This window comes from Triticum aestivum, chromosome 6B, assembly GCF_018294505.1.
Source record: "Triticum aestivum cultivar Chinese Spring chromosome 6B, IWGSC CS RefSeq v2.1, whole genome shotgun sequence".
NCBI classification, from domain to species: Eukaryota; Viridiplantae; Streptophyta; class Magnoliopsida; order Poales; family Poaceae; genus Triticum; species Triticum aestivum.
In genome coordinates this window covers 51,678,647-51,702,328 of record NC_057810.1, presented here as the reverse complement: position 1 = coordinate 51,702,328, position 23,682 = coordinate 51,678,647, and the positions used below count along the sequence as shown (strand labels likewise).

The 23,682-nt window shown below is 45.2% G+C and overlaps 1 protein-coding gene across 1 annotated transcript; it reads left to right on the top strand.

The window, feature by feature from the left end:
• Positions 1 to 11,896: 11,896 nt before the first annotated feature.
• On the top strand, positions 11,897 to 15,200 carry LOC123135714 (probable LRR receptor-like serine/threonine-protein kinase At3g47570). Its single transcript, XM_044554898.1, has 2 exons — positions 11,897 to 14,537; positions 14,650 to 15,200. Exons 1-2 carry the CDS (start codon positions 11,906 to 11,908, stop codon positions 15,069 to 15,071), a joined length of 3,054 nt encoding a protein of 1,017 aa, XP_044410833.1. The 5' UTR covers positions 11,897 to 11,905; the 3' UTR covers positions 15,072 to 15,200.
• Positions 15,201 to 23,682: the final 8,482 nt, after the last annotated feature.

Here is a 23,682-nt window from a genome sequence, read left to right as displayed (position 1 = left end):
CGTAGCAAGAAGGATTTCTGGCGCCATTATCGGGGAGGTCTTTGCTCAAGTCAAGACATACCAAGTACCCATCACAAACTCATCTCCCTCGCATTTACATTATTTTTCATTTGCCTCTCGTTTTCCTCTCCCCACTTCACCCTTGCCATTTTATTCGCCCTCTCTTTCCCAATCTCCTCTCTTTCGCTTGTCGTTTTCTGTTTGCTCGTGTGTTAGTTCGTTTACCTTGTCGTTATGGCTAGTCCTCCTATCCTTGTTATTACTCCTGAACATGAAATTCTCAATTTTAAGCAAAGGGAGGGAGAAAATTTAAAAGATGCTTGGCATAGAATTTGCAATGCTCAAAATAAATCCAATAGGAAGCTTTCTACTTCCGTTCTTCTTCACAATTTTTATGTAGGCATTACTCCTTGGAATAGATGTGTTCTTGATACAGTTGCCGGAGGGGATTTCTTGAATAGCCACACGTTTGAAGCCTATAATGCTATGTTAGATTTGTTTGGTTCACCACCTCTCTTAGTTAATGGAACTATTTTAACTTTGGAACATGTTATGCAACGGCTTGAGATTATTGAAAATAAAATTGCCACTGTTGAGTTAATTGAAAATTTGGACAAAAAGATTCACAATCAAATCACCCAATACGGATCTAGGGTTGGAGTCACTTTGAAAAATCTTAAAGAGAAAGAACCTATAGTTAATGAAAAATTAGATCTAGATTCTGCAAGAATTGGTAAACTTGAGGATATCATTACTAACTTAGGTTCGGCGTTTTCTTCTATGAAAAACACTCCAAAACCCCCTACCAAAACTGCCAAGTTTATTTATGTTCCTAAAAATAAGGGTGAAACTTCTAATAAGGGAGACACGGATCTCAAATCCATAAGTGAGCATCCCAATTGTCTCTCTATCATTAAAGAAACTTCATCTAAAAACGAATTTCTTCAATTTTTGTCTAAAGGTTTTATCTTTTCCAAAAAGGGAGAAACCCCTAAACATTATAAGTGCTCTATTGATGAACCAAGTGCCAAAGATGGCACTACTTAGATCTATCTTCGCTTTTATGCCTAGCTAGGGGCGTTAAACGATGGCGCTAATTGGGAGGCAACCCAATTTTCATTGTGTTCTTTGTTTTTGTTCCTGTTTAGTAATAAATTTTGTTTCTACTTTCTGTTTGGATGTGTTTTCTTCTTTTAATTAGTGTTTGTGCCAAGTAGAACCTATAGGATAACCTATGATATGAGTTGATTTGATTCTGCTGAAAAATAGAAACTTTGCGCTCACGAAAAAACAATTCAATAAATCACAGGAACGTGCTTTTGCATTGATTCTTTTTGTTGCTGATCAATAAACAAATTGTTTAGGACGTCCTATTTTGGTAGGATTTGTGAGGTTCCAGAAGTTTGCGTTAGTTACAGATTGCTACAGACTGTTCTGTTTTTGACAGATTCTGCCTTTCGTGTGTTGTTTGCTTATTTTGATGCATCTATGGCTAGTATGTAAGGGTATGAACCATAGAGAACTTGGAATACAGTAGGTTTAACACCAAAATAAATAAAAAATGAGTTCATTACAGTACCTTATGTGGTGGTTTTGTTTTCTTTCACTAACGGTGCTTATAAGATTTCTTATTGAGTTTTGTGTTGTGAAGTTTTCAAGTTTTGGGTAAAGCTTTTATGGACTATGGAATAAAGGATGCCAAAGAGCCTAAGCTTGGGGATGCCCATGGCACCCCGAGATATTCAAGGATAGTCAAAAGCCTAAGCTTGGGGATGCCCCGGGCAGGCATCCCCTCTTTCGTCTTCGTTCATTGGTAACTTTACTTGGAGCTATATTTTTATTCACCACAGGATATGTGTTTTGCTTGGAGCGTCATGTATTATATTAGTCTTTGCTTTTTGGTTTACCACAATCATCCTTATTGTAACACACCTTTTTGGGAGAAGCCTATTTGATTAGGATTTGATAGAATACTCTATGTGCTTCACTTATATCTTTTGAGCTTGATAGTTTTTGCTCTAGTGCTTCACTTATATCTTTTAGGGCATGGCGGTGGATTAATTTTAAAGAGATTGCTAGTCTCTCATGCTTCACTTATATTACTTTGAGAGTCTCTTAGAACATCATGATATTTTCTTTGGTTATTAATTTGGTCCTAGAACGATGAGCATCCAAGTTGGGTATAATAAAAACTATCATAGAAAATGAATTGGATGCTAGGATCAATTTGATGCTTGATAATTGTTTTGAGATATAAAGGTAGTAATGTTAGGGTTATGCTAGTGGATAAATATGAAATTAAGAAATACTTTTGTTGAAGTTGGCAAGTCCAGTAGCATGCACGTATGGTAAAAGTTGCGTGACAAATTTGTTGCATGAGGTGCTCTTTTGAGTGTCTTCCCTATGAGTGGCAGTCGGGGATGAGCGATGGAATTTTCCTACCAATCTATCCCTCTTGGGGCATGCGTAGTAGTACTTTGCTTCGAGGGCGAAGTAGACTTTTGCAATAAGTATATGAGTTCTTTATGACTAATGTGAGTCCATGGATATACGCACACTCATCCTTCCATTTTGCTAGCTTCTATTATACTGCGCAATTTTCGCCGGTATCATGAACCCATTATCTACCTTCCTCAAAACAGCCACCATACCTACCTATATGTCATTTCCATAGCCATTCCGAGATATATTGCCATGCAACTTTCCACCGTTCCATTTATTATGACACGTTTCATCATTGTCATGTTGCTCTTTGCATGATCATGTAGTTGACATCGTATTTGTGGCAAGGCCACCTTCATAATTTTCATACATGTCACTCTTGGTTCATTGCATATCCCGGTACACTGCCGGAGGCATTCATATAGAGTCATATTTTGTTCTATCTTTGAGTTGTAATTCTTGAGTTGTAAATCCATAAAAAAAGTGATGATCTTCATTATTAGAGCATTGTCCCAGTGAGGAAAGGATGATGAAGACTATCCACCACAAGTCGGGATTGGACTTTGGACTTTATAAAAATAAAAGAGGCCAAAGAAGCCCACCAAAAACAAAAAAAGAGAAAAAATAGAGAAAAAGAAAAAAAGAGAAAAGAAGAAAAAGAAAAAGAAAAAAATGAGAGAAAAAGAGAGAAAGGACAATTGCTATTATCTCTTTTTCCACACTTGTGCTTCAAAAATAGCACCATGATCTTCATGATAGAGAGTCTCATATGTTGTCACTTTCATATACTAGTGGGAATTTTTCATTATAGAACTTGGCTTGTATATTCCAATGATAGGCTTCCTCAAAATGCCCTAGGTCTTCGTGAGCAAGCAAGTTGGATGCACACCCACTTAGTTTCTTTTGTTGAGCTTTCATATATTTATAGCTCTAGTGCATCCGTTGCATGGTAATCCCTATTCACTCACATTGATATCTATTGATGGGCATCTCCATAGCCCGTTGATACACCTAGTTGATGTGAGACTATCTTCTCCCACTTTTTGTCCTCACAACCACCACAGTAGACCACCATAGTGCTATGTCCATGGCTTGCGCTCATGTATTGCGTAAGAGTTGAAAAGCTGAAGCGCGTTAAAAAGTATGAACCAATTGCTTGGCTCGTCATCGGGGTTGTGCATGATGGGAGTATTTTGTGTAATGAAAATGAAGCATGGCCTAACTATATGATTTTGTAGGGATAAGCTTTCTTTGGCTATGTTATTTTGATAGGACATGATTATTTGTTAGTATGCTTTGAAGCATTATTATTTTTATGTTTTATAAGCTTTTATTTTGAATCATTTGGATCTGAAACATTCATGCTACAATAAAGAAAATTACATTGAGAATTATGCTAGGTAGCATTCCACAACAAAAATTCTGTTTTTATCATTTACCTACTCGAGGATGAGCAAGAATTAAGCTTGGGGATGCTTGATACGTCTCCAACGTATCTATAATTTTTTATTGTTCCATGCTATTATATTACCTATTTTGTATGTTTATGGGCTTTACTTTATACATTATTATCATTTTTGGGACTAACCTACTAACCGGAGGCCCAGCCCGTATTGCTGTTTTTTTTGTCTATTTTAGTATTTCGAAGGAAAGGAATATCAAACGGAGTCCAAACGGAATGAAACATTCGGAAGCGTGATTTTTGGAACGAACGTGATCCAGAGGACTTGGAGTGCAAGTCAAGAAGCAGCCGAAGCGACCACGAGAGGGTAGCCCCCCCCTATAGGGTGCGTCCCCCTGTCTCGTGGGCTCCTCGGACGGCCATTGACGTACTTCTTCCTCCTATATAAGCCTACATACCCCAAAAACATCCAGGGAGCACCCGAAGAAATATTTCTGCCACCGTAACCTACTGTATCAGCGAGATCCCATCTTGGAGTCGTCGCCGGCGTTCTGCCGGAGGGAGATTTCACCATGGCAGGATTCTACATCAACACCATAGCCCTTCCGATGAGTTGTGAGTAGTTTACCACAGACCTTCGGGTCCATAGTCATTAGCTAGATGACTTCTTCTCTCTTTTTGGATCTCAATACAATGTTCTCCCCCTCTCTTGTGGAGATCTATTCGATGTAATCTCTTTTTGTGGTATGTTTGTCGAGATCCAATGAATTGTGGGTTTATGATCAAGTTTTTCTTTGGATAATAATTGAATCTTCTCTGAATTCTTTTATATGATTGAGTTATCTTTGCAAGTCTCTTCGAATTATCGGTTTGGTTTGGCCTACTAGATTGATCGTTCTTGCCATGGGAGAAGTGCTTAGCTTTGGGTTCAATTTTGTGGTGTTCTTACCCAGTGACAGAAAGGGTTGCAAGACACGTATTGTATTGTTGCCATCGAGGATAAAAAGATGGGGTTTATATCATATTGCTTGAGTTTATCCCTTTACATCATGTCATCTTGCTTAATGCGTTACTCTGTTCTTATGAACTTAATACTCTAGATGCATACTAGATAGCGGTCGATGTGTGGAGTAATAGTAGTAGATTTAGGCAGGAGTCGGTCTACTTGTTACGGACGTGATGCCTATATACATGATCATGCCTAGATAATCTCATAATTATTCGCTTTTCTATCAATTGCTCAACAGTAATTTGTTCACCCACCGTAATACTTATGCTCTCGAGAGAAGCCTCTAGTGAAACCTATGGCCGCCGGATCTATCTCTTATCATATTTGCTTCCAATTTACTTTTATTTGCATCTTCATTTTCTGCATCTATATTATAAAATACCAAAAATATATTTATCTTATCATATTATCTCTGTTAGATCTCACTTTCGCAAGTGGCCGTGAAGGGATTGACAACCCCTTTATTGCGTTGGTTGCGAGTTCTTTGTTTGTTTGTGTAGGTTTGTGGGACTTGTTGAGAAGCCTCCTACTGGATTGATACCTTGGTTCTCAAAAACTAAGGGAAATACTTACGCTACTATTGTCGAATCACCCTTTCCTCTTCAAGGAAAAGCAACGCAAACTCAAGACGTAGCAGGCGCCGGGATATAGCTAGTGGCGGCCGAGAACGCGGGTGTGGGAGGCAGGTCGGGGAAGAAAAATCTTGACTTTTCACCTGACGGCTTTTCCCTTGCGCCGGAGCCCCCAAGCGCCCCCCAGCGCGCCAGGTTCGGCCTGCGGCTGCCGGGCGGAAAAAAGAGCCGAACCGGCAATTTTCGTCGTCCTGGAGGCACGAATGGGGCATTTTTTAGCGCCGGCGCCGAAAAAGTTGCCTAGGGGGGGCAGTTGGGGGCGCGGCTGGAGATGCTCTAACGCCCACACGTATGGATCCTCGTCCAACCAATTCTGCACAATTCTTGGCGCGCTCTACTAGTTTTTGTGTGCCACGTAGGACTGGACTGGTGTGTGGGCATTTTTCCGGTCGCCCACACATTTTTTTGACCACATGGGGGGCTGGTGTGTGGGCGTTTAGCAATTCGCCCACACACCAGTTTTCACGCACGCAGAGGGGGTGGTATGTGGGTGTTTATCACTTCGCCCACACGCTCGTCTCCTCGCCCACACACAAAGCTGGCAGTTGCCATGTGTTTCTGCAGGGTACATGGCAACTGCCATAGCTTTGCTTGTAAGAAGATGGCAACTCTCTTCTACCCGAGTTGCCATGTGTTCTGCATGGTACATGGCAACTGCCCTAACGTCCACGTAAGCAGATGATAACTCTTTTTTTTACATGGCAACTGCCCTAGCATGCTTGTGAGCACATGGCAACTCTCTCTTTTACCTGAACATGTTTTTTGCCATGCCTTTTTTGTAGTGCTACATGGCAACTGCCCAGTGTTAGTAGGTGGCAACTCCTAACGTTTTGAAATCATGGCAACTGCAGTAGACCAGACCATATGTGGAAACTGTAGTTGTCCGACATGGCAACTGTAGTTCAGCGACATGGCAACTGCAGTTAAATGAACATGGAAGAGGGTCCAGACCATGGCAACTGCGGGGACGCGTAGTAACTGTCACGCGGGGCGTGTGGACCATAAGATAGGAGACCTGAAGTATGGGCATGTGGACATTATTTATTTTGCCCACACGTAGGCATGTGTGAAAGGGACCGTGAGGAAAAAAAGGCGTGTGGGCATTACTTGTTTTGCCCACACGTAGATGTATGGGCTAATACTCAAACACCATACAAATTGTGTGGGCAGACTCCTTAACGCCTATACGTGTGGGCATTATCGGCGTCATTACAAATTTGCATAGAATCTGTATTTTCAAAAAAAATGCATAGAATCTGATGAAGTAAGAAAACAAAAGTACATTTACAAGCTTGAAGAAAAAGAAAAAAGACACGCTCGGTCGACCAATCAAGTCACCCAAACTGGTCACCTTGCCAGACCCATGATCACACTTGTGTCAGAGCATCTCCAGCTGTTGGCCCTTCAGGATGCTTAAAAACTGTCGCCTGGGGGTGAGCAGGCGCGAAATCGGCTCTGGGGCGATTGGGTTCCTAGCCGCCACCCGAAGGCGCCAATATCGGTCCCATTTTAGGCGCTATTTTGCCTGCTTCTCAGCCCATTTTCGGCAAAAAAAGGGCCATATTCGCTGTGGTTCGAAACAAATTATTTTTTATCACATAGTTCATCACAAAAAAACAATAAAAATCAAATAGTTCAACAACAAATAGTTCAATATAAATTATATAGTTCAACAAATAAAAACTCATATTTCATCACGCTTCGAGTTAGGCGTTGCCCTTGAGCCTCCATAGGTGCTCCACTAGATCCTGCTGCAGTTGTTGATGCACCCGCGGGTCTCGGATCTCCTGGCGCATATTGAGAAAGGCAGTCCAGGTTGCAGGTAGCTGATGATCAACTTCCGCAAGAGGACCCTGCCTGTAATATGGTTCAGTGTCAAATACTGGCTCTTCCTGCTCGCTCTCAATGATCATGTTGTGCAGGATGACACAGTAAGTCATGATATCCCACATTTGATCTTTTGACCAGGTCTGAGCGGGGTACCGGACAACAGCAAATTGAGATTGGAGAACACCAAATACCCGCTCAAAATCCTTCCTGCAAGCCTCCTGAACCTTTGCAAAGTGGGAGTTCTTGCCTCCTGGCACAGGGTTTGAGATAGTCTTCACAAATGTAGACCATCTCGGATAGATGCCATCAGCTAGGTAGTATCCCTTGTTGTAGTGCCGCCCATTGACCATGAAATTCACCAGAGGAGAATGACCTTCAACAAGCTTCACAAAGACAGGGGAGCACTATAGCACGTTGATGTCATTGTGAGTTCCTGACATACCAAAGAAGGAGTGCCAAATCCAGAGGTCCTGTGTGGGCACTGCCTCAAGTATCACACTGCAACCGCCTTTGGCGCCTTTGTACATCAACTGCCAAGCAAATGGATAGTTCTTCCATTTTCAAAGCATTCAGTCGATGCTTCCAAGCATCCCAGGAAACCGTCTTGCTGCATTCTGTGCTAGGATCCGAGCAGTGTCTTCAGCATTGGGTGATCGCAAGTATTGCGGTCCAAACACTTTGTCCTGTAGGACTTGTAGAAACACTCAATGATCGTGGACTCGGTCATGCGCCCATAGTCGTCCAGGGAATCACCGGGAGCTCCATATGCAAGCATCCTCGTCGCTGTCGTGCACTTCTGGATTGAGGTGAATCGAAGTTTGCCGGTGCAATCCTTCTTGCACTTGAAGTAGATGTCGAACTCCCGGATGGAATTCACAATTCTGAGGAAAAGCTTTCGGCTCATCCGATAACGGCGCTGAAATACTTTGTCGGCGTGCAGTGGAGCGTCGGCGAAGTAGTCGGAGTAGAGCATGCAATAGCCTTCTAGACGATGCCGGTTCTTTGCTTTCAGCCACCCCGGCGCCGAGCCACCTCGATGTGGCTTTTCATTGCTCGCGAGCAGGCCGGCCAGGGTGGCGAGGACCATGAGATGCTCCTCGTCCTGGACGGTGGCATCGGCTTCTTCCTCCAGCAGTGCCATGAGCGCCTCCTCATCGTTCAAGTCCATTCACCGAGAAGACAAATCGCCGAGCATCTGGCAGGCGTGGTGGGCGCACAGCCACCGGTATCCCTCCCCGCGTGGCCGGAGCACTGGGAAACTCGCCCAGGAAGGTGGTGGAGAGGTTGCCGCGGCGAAACCTTCTTTCTTTTTCCTGTGGGGAAGGCCTATCAAGCGATGGTGGGCGGTGGGTGGCGACTGGATCGGTAGGGTGGCGATCGAGCGCGCGGGGGTGGGGGTGAGTTTGGACAATTGCCTTGACTTTTCGCTGCGTGTTTTTCCCTGCCGCCGGACCCCCCGAGCGGCCCCCAGTGCGCTGGGTTCGGCCTGAGATCGCCGGGCCTAAAAACAAATCGAGCTGGCGGATTTCGGCGTCCTGAAGGCGTGACTGTGGATTTTTTCGATGCCGGCACGAAAAAAATCGCCCTGAGGGGCTGTTGGGGGCGCGACTGAAGATGCTCTCAGCCGTTGAATCTCGCCTCGTCATGTTTGCCTCCATCCAAACCACGAGAGTAGGGACAACGCCCGCACTGCGTCGCGCAACCTCCACTTCACGCCCCGGCCCCCCAGCTCGTAAGGCCAACTGACCAGACACAAATTTCATCCGTTTAGGATGGGTAAAGATGCTGCATCCAGACGCATTTGTCTTTTCATGGCAGTGGAGTGCGCCCAACTGGTTTACCCATTTGGTCCGTCAGGCTGGCCAGCGGTCAAATGTGCACAATGTTTTCATTTGTATATTTAAACTATAATAAAGCATTGCACAACCAAAAAAATCACATAGTTTTACACAATAATAAAAAATAATTTACAACCAAATAAAAATGTCATAGTTTACAAACCGAATGAAACTTAAATTGTCACATATACATTGAAAAAATCGATTCAATACATTTATTGGTTGCCAAGGTGAGTCCATATACACTCAATCAAATTATTTTGGAGTTGAATGTCAGTTGCACGATCACGCATTTCATGATGAAATTGAATGAATTATGCAAATGTTGTAGGTCAATGCTCTAATGTGGTCTTGTGAACTATTGCCATGGAATGGATTTTTTTTGAAGCTTGACGTTCTTGGTGGTCATGACGAAGACGAAGTGGAAGAAGCGCGGTTAACCATCATGGCACAAAACTCTTCCATTTGGGTAGAAAGCTTGGCGTCGAGGTAGTCTCTTGTTTTTTCTTCGGATTGACGCAAGTCGGTGGCGAGTTACTCGATGCGGTCGCCCAAAGCTTCATTTTCTTGATGCAAGGCTCGTTGCACTCCAAAGAGTCGGGTCTTGGATATTTAGTCGTTCGGTGTGTCATGCTCGTCGAAAGTGGATTTGAAGAAGTGCTCGGTCTATCCATCATGATTAAGTAGTGGTGAGTAGGAAATGAGAGAACAAAACCAAAGTTATCTTTTCCGAAGATTGATGATGTATCGAGTATCACTCAATGTAATGTTATGATAATAGAATTCGTATCGTGTTTGTTTCTCACACCTAGACAAGTAAAGCTTATTGAGGAGGTTGGTTAGGATAGTGGCACAAACTTTATGCAATTGTTAGCAAGACTCAATATTGTTGAAAGAGATTCACAAATTCACAAGTGAAACAAGTAGACCAATAGCAAGGAGTGGCACTTGCACACAGAAACACACACATGCATAGATAAATGGGGTTGTACAACCAAGAAATGGGCACAAAATGTGGAATGCACGGAAAACGCTCTTGTTGCACAATTGCTCAATTGGCGGATATGAAACTTGTGCACAACCTATGAGAGACAAAATATATAGACTTTCTATCCCAAGTATGCTATATGTGTATGGTTTCTGATGTTTCTCTCAGGTTGATCCAAGATTATCAAGTACGGCAATTTGATATGCAATGTGACGATGCTATGGCTATTGCTTACAAGTTCTTTGTTTTTCTCTTTGCTTAAAAGCTTTTGTCTCTTATATTATTGGTTTTGTTTATATGACCACTATCCGAAATTCTCAAACCAAGATAACAATCAAGTATCTGCAGGAACAACTTATGACACAAGAGAAGATACGAGGATATATATATACACGCAAAAAAGCTATATGGAACGTGTATCACTAAAGTGCACAAGTAGCGTTGCCTGGCAATACTCAATGGCTAGTCTCGACGGGCCAGATCTGGGCGGAAGGAGAGGGCCATGGATTGGGGCGAGCTCGGTCGGTCGCGGATGAACAACGGGCGGAGAGAGAAGCAAAAGAACAGAGAGGAAAGGGGAGGCAGGTGGGCTGAGAGGAGATCGCCGGCGTGGGGCCCTCGTCAGTGGCGGCCGGCAAGTGGTCTCCGGTGGGTGGCGGCACGAAAACAGGTGGACGGGCATCTCACGTGCGTGGTGGCGCGGAGGGGAAATTGAGGGCGGTTACCCTAGCGAAACGTTTTTTTACTCATGGACTGCGCACTGGATTAGACAAAACTGCAAGATTTTTCTTAAAAATACCGTGACGGTGAGCGGCCAGTAGCGATCGATACTTTATTATTAGGTAAAGATAAAGATAAGCGACATGGTACACGGTTTTTTTTCCTTCACCTATATGTCAAGCTTTACTGCTGCCCTAGCTAGAAGAAGGCGGATTGATATATTTTTTGTGACGATATGGTCCTTTTGCCTTCTTCTTTTTTTATGTCGATGCTATTTTCTGTTGTGTGTAAGTCGGATCACCTTCAGCAAGCATGAGTAACAGCCGAGCTGAATGTAAGTACATCAGTGTGCCCACTTGATCTGCTACATGGATTTCCATTACAAAGTTGCTGCAGACCATGATTCCGATAGGGACGGGAGCGCTGGCTTCGACCCGTTCCATCGTATCAAACGGAGCACCACGAAACTACTCCCTCAGTCCGGAAATACTTGTCATTGAAATAGATGCATCTAGATGTATTTTAGTTCTAGATACATCCATTTTCATCTATTTTGATGACAAGTATTTCCGGACGGAGGGAGTACATGGCACTGGTAGTCGAAGGGCTGTGTTACATCAATACTGTATAAGCCAAGCCAAGGTCTTTGGAATGAAGCCAACCGGGAAGTTACCCATGGTTTTGCTGCTGCAGATCATGATCTCATTTTAGTGGGGTTGTGTTTGACGGCAGAAATTTCTACTCCTTTGCTGGTGGTTTACTCGGGCTCTGCTTTTCTGGTCTTTGTAGGGACGTTAGAGGACCGCCGTGTGTTGGTGGCGGTCTAGTCAGGGTCAAGGTCAGGGTCATGTCCAGTTACATCCCTATCAGCAATGAAACACCAAGCGTTGATTGCATAATGTGAAAGCTGGAGTCAAGGTCGATGGTGGGTGGCTACTTGACGTTGACGCCCAACATGATTACGATCTGATGGGTTGGGTGTTTAAGAGGCGATCTAGAGCGCAGAGAAAGGAACCAAAAACAAGTTCCTCAGAGACGAAAACCATGGGCCAACTTCCACTGCACATTCACCACCTACAGCTATTAGCATCCGTACTGTTGCTGTCAGCGGCGGCTGGGGCAGCAGATGCTTCGCATCACGCCGGCAGCAACACCACCGGTGATCTTGCGGCGCTGCTCGCATTCAAATCCCAGCTCTCGGACCCCCTCGGCATCCTTCGCGATGGCTGGACAAGAAACAAGTCCTTCTGCAGCTGGGTGGGTGTGTCGTGCAGCCGGCGACATCAGCAACGTGTGACTGCTGTGTCGCTGCCGGATATGCCGCTCCAAGGAGGCCTCATCCCTCATCTTGGTAACCTTTCTTTCCTCCATGTCCTCAACCTCACCAACACAAGCCTCACTGGCTCCATCCCTGATGTTCTTGCAAGGTTACCTCGTATTAGAATTCTTGACCTTGGCCACAACAGTCTGTCAGGTCCAGTACCTCCTACCATATTCAACATGTCTAGGCTTGAGATCTTGTTGCTGGGAACCAACAACCTAACTGGGCCTATACCAAGCAACCAAAGCTTTAATCTCCCCCTGTTACGAAAGATAGCCCTCCATCGGAACAAATTTACTGGTCATCTCCCATCAGGCCTAGAAGACTGCCACAACCTTGAGGTAATCTCGATTGGTGGAAATCTTTTTGTTGATACTGTGCCAACATGGCTCGCTAAACTGCCACGACTCTCCTTCGTTTCTATAGGCCGGAATGAACTTGTTGGCTCAATCCCCAGTGTGCTCGGCAACCTAACCATGCTCTCCGTGCTTGACATCTCATTCTGCAACCTAAGCGGCCAGATTCCAGTGGAACTGGGGAAACTCAGCCAACTCACTGTGCTGCATCTTTCATACAATCAACTTACGGGCTCCTTTCCTGCCTTTCTAGGGAACTTGTCCGATCTACAGTTCTTGGTATTGGAATCAAATCTGTTGACCGCAACAGTACCATCAACACTTGGCAACATTAGATCTCTTTTTCATCTTGATATCCGAATGAATCACCTCCAAGGGAACCTTGATTTCTTGGGCAGCCTTTGTAACTGTAGGAAGCTTCAAATCCTTGCCATATCAACAAACTCATTCACTGGGAGTCTTCCTAACTATGTTGGAAACCTCTCTCAGAATCTATTAGAATTTACAGCAATCAGGAACAAGTTAACCGGCAGGTTTCCAGCTACACTGTCAAATCTAAGTGATATCCGTAAAATAAGCTTCAGCGACAACCAACTAACTGGAGAAATCCCAGAATCCATCATGATGTTGGAGAATCTCGAGGCACTTGATCTCTCTGAAAACAGCATGACTGGACCAATCCCCGCACAATCAGGTATGCTGAAGAACATTGTAGTTATAGCTCTCAATGATAATAAATTCTCTGGCTCCATACCAGATGGCCTAGTAAATATTACTACAATACAGTATATTTTCCTGTCCTCTAACAATCTATCTTCGACTATACCATCACACCTATTTCATCTTGATAACCTTATAGAATTAAGTCTGTTCCATAACACCCTAACAGGAGCCTTGCCTTCTGACCTAAGCCACATGCAAGCCATTGACAAAATAGACTTATCTTCTAATCTCTTCGTTGGTCGCCTCCCTAGTTCATTTGGACAGCTTGTGATGTTAAGCTATCTAAATCTATCTCAGAACTCATTTGACGATTCAATACCAGATAGTTTTCATCATTTGACCAACTTAGCAACTCTGGACCTATCCTATAACAATCTTTCAGGTGGAATACCAAATTACCTTGCAAATTTTACCTACCTTACTGATCTGAACCTCTCCTTTAATGAGCTACAAGGGCAAATACCAAATGGAGGTGTTTTCTCAAGCCTAAGCTTGCAATCATTGATTGGGAATAAGGGGCTGTGCGGTGCTCCACGTATTGGATTCTCACCATGTTTGGACAAGTCAACTCATAGTCAGCACTTTCTCAGGTTCATACTCCCTGCTGGCATCGTAGCAGTTGGTGCCTTAGCAGCGTGTGTATACCTTCTTGACAAAAGGAAGAAGAAAAAGCATCAAAATGTTACAAATTCCATTCACATAGCTGATGTTATCAGACACAAGTTAGTATCCTACCATGAGATTGCACGTGCTACAGAAAACTTCAACGAGAGCAACCTCCTTGGAGCTGGAAACTTTGGCAAAGTTTTCAAGGCCCAACTGGGTCATGGTTTGGTGGTTGCAGTAAAAGTGCTCAACATGCATGTCGAGCGAGCCATGAGGAGCTTTGATGCTGAATGTGAAGTGTTGCGGATGGCTAGGCATCGCAACTTAATAAGGATACTGAATACTTGTTCCAACATGGATTTCAGAGCATTGTTGCTTCAGTACATGCCGAATGGCAGCTTGGAGTCACATTTGCACGGAGGAATTAGGGAACCACTGGGGTTCATCAAAAGATTGGATGCTATGCTTGGCGTGGCTGAGGCAATGGAATATCTGCACCATCATCATCATCAAGTTGTCCTACACTGTGACCTCAAACCTAGTAATGTGTTATTCGATGAGGAGATGACATCACATGTTGCGGACTTTGGAATTGCTAAATTACTTACCGGTGATGACAACTCCATGATTTCAGCAAGTATGCCAGGAACAATTGGGTACATGGCACCAGGTACATACATACATATATACTTGGTATAATCAAGCTTTATCAACTTATTGGAAGGATGCTAGTTATTGCTATTATTAATCATAGTACTCTTGAACCTTTTTTCCTTGAACAGAGCTTGCACTCATGGGGAAGGCTTCAAGGAAAAGTGATGTGTTTAGCTTTGGGATCATGCTTCTTGAAGTCTTCACTGGGAAGAGTCCTACGGGTCCCATGTTCATTGGAGAATTCAGCCTCAGGCAGTGGGTATCCCAAGCATTTCCATCAATGCTCATGGATGTTGTGGATGAGAGGTTCCTACAGCGTGAGGACATTGATCACAGATTTCATCAGCAAAGCAGTACTACTTGGTCTCCAGCATCGTCTTCCACACGGTTTGATGCCAACCTGCTTGTGTCAATATTTGAGCTAGGTCTGATTTGTTCGAGCGAATCCCCTGAGCAAAGGATGACAATGAACGATGTGGTTTTGAAGCTGAAGGACATAAAAAAGGATCACTTTGCCTCTGAATTGGCAAGGGAAAAGGCCTCAGGCTAAGAGCTCTTAGCTAGACTAGTTCGGTGATGTCAGTGTGGTTTGGTTTCTATTGAACTTCCGTCACACTATACTCTAGTATGCCTTTCCATATATTTGGTTCAATAATTATTTAGGGAATCTTTGGTTAAATACTTAAGTGTATGATGATATGTTTTGTGGACTTTGTGTTGTAATAGGATTTAAGGTTAGATTATATTTGTGAATCCTGTAACCTGAGCCTCATAAATAGAGAGCACCACTTCTGTAACCATCATGGCACAATATACTGTAGGGAGGAGCCCACTTATTTATGCCTGTAGGACAGACTCTTTTGTTGAACCTTGTTAACAAATGTTGTGTCATGTGTGTTCTCTTATCTTGCACAACACATGCTTTTCCTAACAACCTGGACATACTTTTATCTTTAACCGTGATTTCCTTGTTTTTACAAACATGTAGGCATCATGTTAACAAATCTTATTATACATCTATAAGTATTTGAGTATTTATTTTCGGATTTTTTTTGAAACTTAAAAAGTTGAATTTTGAATGATTTAAAATTCAGGCTCTATGGTGCTCGAGAGTAAAAAATCCACTCTTAAAAGACGTAGATATTTTCTTGAAGGCTTTGTCTTGAGTAGACCCGTCAATATCGGCAGCGGTGGGGCCAGGATTGAAGTAAACCCTGGGTCCAAAAGAAATTGACAACATAAAAAAATTAGCAGTTATAACTACCCCAAAATACCGCATAACATTGATGGCAAATTTGTGCCAACATGACATTTTTTTCACTTTTTTGGACCACTTTCAAAATTTAATTAAACTATTGCAATTTTATTTTTTTACATGGCGTTTTTATTTTTTTTTGTTAGACCATGGCCAATTTTATCCATTTTTTCGAACATGGCATTTTTTATTGAAACAAACTAAGTAAAAAAATGTAGCATAAGGCTTTCTTGCTTTTTATATCTTTTTGCATGAAAACTTTATATTTTTTATAAATTTGCCATGTTTTTAGAGAAACCAATTTTTTCTCCTTGGTCTACCTTGTTAAACACACATTGGGTGCCATTGTACCAATTTTTTAAGAGAAACGTATACTTTTCGTCCCTCAATTATTCATAGAGTTTAGATTTAGTCCCTCAACTACGAAACCAGGTATTTTGCACCTCAAATTTTAATACCGGACAAATTTCGTCCCTTGTATCAGCAGACCAGGTTTCACTGCCGACTTAGCATGGATTTTGACTGGTTTGACCGGTCCACGCCAACATGGCAAAGGAGCTGGCAAATCGCTCCTCACGTTGGCAAAATAGCTTGCACCGGCGGCAGCGCTCTGGAATCTGGACGAGGCGGGTGCTAGCGGGGAGAGGCTGCGCCATGCCTTGGAGCAAGCTGGGGTGTCCGCGCGTCTGGGAAACCAAGCACGGGGAGGACGCGTGAGGCTTAGGTAGGACCACGGGGAGCTTAGGAAGCCGACAGGATGAACCGGAGCTTGCAAGAGGGGGAGATCGCAGTGCGACGACAGTCACGGAAGTCGAGGAAGACGATTTGGGCGTCAGCGATTTAGGGCCTCCGGCGTTGCTTCCTTTGGTGTGGTTTACTATGACGGCGAGGTGGAGCACCTACACATGACGAGTCGTGGAGGAGTCCTATGCCGCTGCGGGCAGCCCGTGCTGCTCCCGACAAGTTGTAGAGCCCCTCAAGCGCTAGCTCGGCGTCATCACCGCCGGCGTCCTGGCATGCCACCACAGCGCTTGTGCAGCCGATGCACTATAAGTGCTCGTTGAAATGCCCATTAGAGAGAGATAACAAGAGGGAAGAAGAGATAGGATCAGTAGGACAGAGAAATACGGCTACTTGGACTATGACCGGTCAAAAACATGCCAAGTCAGCTCAGAAACCGCTTTAGTTGTGTCGAGGGACAAAATTTGTCCCGTATTGAAAGTTTGAGGTGCAAATTACCCGGTTTCTAGTTGAGGGATTAAATCTAGACTCCGTCAAAAATTGAGGGATGAAAAATATACTTTTCTCTTTTTTTTAATATACCTTGCAAATTTCTATATTAGAGGATGGCAGTTATTTCAAGTATAACATCACATTCTTGTATACATAGGGCATGGCAAACTGTAAATTTATGTCTTTGTTCCTTTTTCTTAATATAAGAATATATATATAGTTTTTTTGCTCATGGCATTTTTCCGCAACCAATTACTCCTATTTAACTGGGCCTATGGGCCATCCAGAGGGGTCGTGCTGAGAGCGAGGTGTCGGCAGGGTGATTTCGTTCGCTGGGGGGTTCCACCCAGATCGAACGCTTCTGCTCTGTGGGGGATCACCTCCAGATCGAACGTTTCGTTCGATGGGGTAGCTTATTGACCCATAAGAAAATTTATTTTATTTTTTTATTTTACTTTTATTTTTCCGAAAATTTCTCAAAAAAAAAATCAAAAAGGGGCGCTTTATTACTTAAAAGGTTTAAGTATTACACCCGGCCTCTACATAACTACGATGCACACAGCCAAAAAAGTTCTCTCACAGAAACAAAAATTAAGAAGGCGAAATACAAAGAAACCGAGTATGTATAACGCCTAAAGCGGAGGTGGGCCAATCCTAAGATCATGCTGCCACCCATGTTGGGTAAAAGTATCCCTCGCCGTATCCTCCAATCGTGTACACACCTTCGTAAACAAGCCTCGATTCTCCACACGTTGTAGAGAGGACCATAAACGAAGAGTCCCGGTACACCTGTAGATAACCTGCATCAGAGAAGTACTTTTATCGTTAAACATCTTATCATTTCTACATAGCCAAAGCGACCAAATAACGGCAAGCGCTCCCACCCTAAGAATAGTTCTAAACTTGTAATCTATCCCATGTAACCAGTTGCCAAATACATTAGCAACACTGCAAGGAGGATACAAGCCAGAAGCTATCTAGATGACTGATCATATAGAACGAGCCAATTTGCATTGGAAGAATAAATGTTTAATTGTCTCATCATGGTGACAAAAGATACATTGCGGGCTTCCATGCCAATTTCTCTTAAGAAGGTTATCTTTAGTAAGAATGACTCCGCGACGAAGATACCATGCAAAGATTTTATTCTTTAGAGGTATCTTCATCTTCCAGATCTTCTTGTTATTATCAACTGGCACATCAGACTGGATTAACGCTCTATACATAGACTCCACTGAGAATTGTCCATTCGCATGTAGGTTCCATCGAAATACATCAGACCCATGTGACAAATGCATCGTGGACAAACGTTGGAGCAGGATATGCCATGATTGAAGTCTGGATCCAATTTAAATCTCTTCTGAATGTCACATTTGGCAGAAATGATTCCATTACCGTGGCGATAATATCACCCTTATGACACACAATGTTATATAGAGCCGGATATTGTTCTCGGAGTGTGGAATTTCCCAGCCACTTGTCCTCCCAGAATCTAATTTTCGAGCCGTCCTTAATCAAGAAGGATCCATACGAGAAGAAATATTTCTTCGTAGCCATCAGACCTGCCCAGAAGTGAGAATCCCCTGGCTTCCAGTATACTTGAGATACCGCCTTGGAACCCACATATTTCCTTCTCAGGAGGGTTTGCCATACACCATCTCCCGTCATTAATTTAAACAACCATTTGCCGAGGAAGGCCCTATTCTTAACCTCAAGGTCATGAATGCCCAACCCACCTTGGTCTTTGGGACGGCAAACCACACTCCATTTAGCCAGTCGATATTTCTTTTTCTCGCTATCTCCTTGCCAAAAGAATCTTGATCGGAAATAATCTAATCTATGTAAAACTCCTTTCGGCAATTGGAAGAAGGAAATCATATATAGTATCGTGTTACTTAGTACTGAATTTATGAGGACCAACCTTCCACCCAGAGACAGCAATTTACCTTTCAAACTGCTAAGTCTTTTTTGCAGTCTCTCCTCGACGTGTTTCCATTCAACATTTGTGAGTCTCCGATAATGTATCGGTATCCCCAAATATGTGATCGGAAACTGGCCCAACCCGCATCCGAATAGTTCGGCGTATAGGTGGGAGTCGTCTTGAGCCTCGCCAAACCAAAACAACTTACTTTTGTGAAAATTGATCTTAAGACCTGAGAGTTGCTCGAATGCGGATAAAATTAATTTCAGATTTCTCGCTTTCTCGAGGTCATGATCCATGAAGAGAATCGTATCGTCGGCATATTGAAGTATAGAGAGACCACCATCAACTAGATGATTTACTACCCCATCAATTTAGCCATCAACCATGGCACGCTCAATCATGACCGCTAGCATATCCACCACTATATTGAATAGCATGGGCGATATGGAGTCACCTTGTCGCAACCCCTTTTTCGTTTGGAAATAGTGTCCAATGTCATCATTGACCTTAATGGCAACACTACCTCCAGAAAAGAAGCTATGGATCATAGCGCGCCACTCTGCAGAAAATCCTTTCATTCTGAGAGTCTGTTGAAGAAATGGTCATTTGACTTTCTCATAAGCTTTTTCAAAGTCTAATTTGAGTACCACCCCATTCAATTTTTTTCGATGTAATTCATGAATTGTTTCATGAAGGATGACAACTCCATCTAGGATGTGTCTTCCTTGCATAAAAGCAGTCTGTGAAGGACGAACCACGTGTTCAGCAACCGTATTTAGCCTGATCGTCGCAACCTTCGTAAATATTTTAAAACATAATTAAGGAGGCAAATAGGTCTATATTGTTGTATCCTTTCAGCCTCATTAACCTTAGGTAATAAAATAATCTCACTGAAGTTTAAGCGAAACAATTCTAGTTGGCCAGCATGTAGGTCACTAAACAAAAGTAGGAGATCCGGTTTGATGACTTCCCAGAAGTTCTGATAGAACTCAGCGGGAAAACCATCCGGACCCGGGGCTTTGTTGTGCTCCATTAAGAAAACTGCATTTCTAACTTCCTCCTCGGTGTACGGGGCTGTTAGAAGTCCATTTTCCTCATCAGAGACCTAGGGGATGTCATCTATTCGGGACTCATCCATCGAGAAGTTTCCTTCCTCTGGGGCTCCGAACAAAATTTTATAATAATTAGTGATGTAGGATTTAAGTTGCTCATGCCCCTCAATCGTTCCCTCTTCCTGTTGTAGGGAATGAATAATTTTTTTCTTGTGTCTGCCATTGACGACTCCATGGAAATATCTAGTATTCGAATAACCTTTGAGGATAAATTGAGAGTTGGAATGTTGACTTCTTAATAAATCTAGAATGTAACCTCAACGCACTTCTGTTCAAAATATCAATTGCGTCCAATTCTAGCTCTGTTTATACAACGTGAAGATGACCTGGTGATTTATTGGAGCTAGGTGCTGGGGCATCAAGACGTGCACACACAAACCAAGAATCAGGTACAAGAAAAAACAAAAATACCCTGCATACTCATTGTCTGCGGCAGGGTGGAGGCCCGCAGGCAAGAGCAGTACCTTCGACGGTCGTGGCAGCGGAGCCAGGTAGCCGCGCGGCGGTGGGAGGTCGGGAGGGCGACGAACGGCAGCGCTCGCACCGCAGACAGCGGGACCGCGGGAGGGAGAAGTCGGTCTAGGTCGGGAGGCGGCGCGAGAGACCGTCTAGGTCGGGAGGCCGAGGCGCGATGATGGTTGGCCTGTGCAGCGGGCAAGCTGTAGTTCGCCGGGTTGTGCGTGCTGGGCTGTGTTAGGCCATCTCCACCGCGCGACCCCATTTTGTTCGGCCCCGTTCGTTTGAGGTAAAAGGGACAAACTGGGCGGCCCAGAGCAAATGGACTTTTGTCCGTTTTGTGTCCGCTATCGACCCATCCCGGCTCAAGTTTGCGCCGGTTTTGGGGTTAAACGGACAGCGCGCGGACAGGTGGGACGCGCGCGCTTGTCTGTCCCTGGCCCGCCTGTCGGTGACACAAAGCAAAACCTCCTACGGCCCCTTTGGTGCCATTTCCCCCCCCCCCCAAACCCTTCCACGTCCCGCCGTCCCACTCCCTCCCCCGTCCATGACCGACGCCCAGCCAAACTCCAGCGGGCCGGCCGTCGCCCCGCCCGGAATGGCCAAGAAGAAGAAGGGCAAGGCGCCAAGGAAGCCGCGGTCGGAGTGCACGCCGGAGGAGATCGCCAAGTTGGACGCGGAATCGGCGAAGAGGAAGAGCCGGAGGGCGGCCGCCAAGGACAACATCGCCGCGGCCAAGAGAGCCGCCGACCGCGCTGCGATTGAGGCCGCGCGCACAAGACCGAGGTCGAAGAGAAGGAGGCCATCGTCAGCAAAGCGCACGCCCTTCTCATGATGGGAATTTGTCGTCCGGCCGGTTTCTCTGGAGCGGCCGTCGGTCCGGCGAGCACAGGGTCGTCGGTCACCCGGCCTACGCACTGCCAGTCGCCATCGTCGCGGACCATGCCAATGTCGCCCGGCTTCCCCCCGCCAAGGCACGACGGACAGACCCGTTTCTCGGGGTCGCCGGACGTGAGCGCGATCCCGCCGTCCACCCCGCGCACAGCGGCCGACATCGACCTCAACGTCACCCCTGGTTCCAGTAGCGGCGGCCGTCCGTCCATCGAGATGCAAAGAAAGCATGCACGGTCGCTTTACAGGCACCATGCCCCCCCCCCCCCCCCCGCGTCTTTTTCGACGGAATGACAACACAAACGACCCCTACTACGACCAGTTCATTGAGGAAGTGATCTGCGAGGGTGGGCACGTCCTTGTCTACGACCCCGACGAGACCCAAAGTCAGGATGGCCGCGGACAGTTCACTGCCAATGAAGACGCCGACGACCGTGCTGACTACGACCATGGTGACTCGTGGCATGAGGACGATGACATCTATGTCGAAGGTGATGGTGATGAAGAAGAAGGCAATGACGTGGATATTAGTGGCGAGCCATTGTCCATCGACGAGCTCACCCAAAGAGCGGAAGCACAAAAGAGGAGGAAGAGCATTCGCACGGGTCCATATACACAAGTGGAGGACAAGTTGATTTGCCAATGTTGGATGGAGATTAGCCAAGATCCGAGGACGGGCGCTCAATAAAAGGGCATAGTTTTTTGGACGAGAGTCCACAAAACTTTCCATGAAAGGAAGATGTTTGAGCCCTACCAAATCACAAGCAACCGTGGCATCACCTCGATTCAAAAGAGGTGGTTGTTCATCCAACAAGAGTGCAACAAATATTGCGCCGCATTTGAGAGCGTTGAAGCACGACCCGTGAGTGGTCTCGGCGTTGGGGACATGGTATGCTCTCCCCATCCTAGTTCTTTTCCTTGCTACGGCAAAGTGACTTCAGCCTTGTGCATGTTTGCATGTCCAATTCTTGTTGATCTTATGGTGTGGGCATTTCAATCTTTGGAAGCATTCAAGGCCCGGCACAATGACAAGCCATTCACTCTTATGCATTGTTGGACGATCATCAACATGTGCCCAAAGATCAAGGATCAATACCGTGAGCGACAAAGGAAGAGAGGCAAGAAGACGGCCAAGTTCGTCGGAGGTGGAGATGGCGAGGCGTTGAAGAGGCCGAGGGGCAAGACCAACTCCTAGGTGGACGACATACATGATGCCTCATCCATGGCCTTGCATGAGACGTTGCATGGCATGATGTCTCAAAAGGATGTAAGGGATGAGAAGAAGCGGCAAAGCAAGGACGAGCAAATGAAACAATACCTAGAGCTTCAAAGGAAGAAGCTTGAGATGGAGGAGGCGGCCAAGAGACGGAAGATCGGCATGAAGGAGGCGGCGCAGCAAAGGCAGCTCGACATCGAGGCCGAGAATGTCAAGGCCAGGTAGAGGCAGCTCGACATCGAGGCCACCAATGCCGCAACCAAACCGAAGGAGGTCGCCCTTGCGATCATGAGCGTGGACTTGAGCAAGATGAGCGACAAGATGAGGAGCTGGTTCGAGGCCATGCAGAAGGAGATGTTCGACGCCGCCGGCCTGAACTAGGTCATCCGATTGGCTATGGCCGTTCTTTTTTGGAGGCTGGCATGGGTGCCGCCCGCTGGGCCGCTGGCTGTGTGCCGGCGAGAACCTGATTCATTCTGAAGACTGGTTGTGTTGCCGGCGAACAAAACTATTCATTTTGGAGGTCGGCTGTGTTGCTGGCCGTTGGCTGTGTTGCCGGCGAGGACGTGTAGGCCGCTGGCTTTGTTGCCGGGCGTGAACTAGGCCAGCCACTGGTATTTGAAACGTTGTTGTTTGAAAGAGGCGGGCGGGATGGGGTAAAAGGATGCGGCCGCGCGTTGGACGCACGACCACCGCATCCCAAGACAGGCCCGGACACGACCCCATCGCCCTACCCAAACGGACTAAATCCGGACAAAACGGACGTCCATTTGGGATCGCGCGGTGGAGATGGCCTTAGGCTAGGCACAAAAATATCCCAAGCCCCGGACCAGTGCACGACAGCTATATCTCGCTTCTAGCGAGAATAGCTTCTGTCTCGCTAAAAGTTGTCAGTGCTCACTACAGTAACGGGCTCGCTGGCAAAATTGACAATTTTAACCTGTGGACGCTGCTACGTCTTGAGCTTGCGTTGGTTTTCCTTGAAGAACTACACAAACAAACAAACAAGAACTCACAACCAACACAATAAAGGGGTTGTCAATCCCTTCAAGGCCACTTGCGAAAGTGAGATTT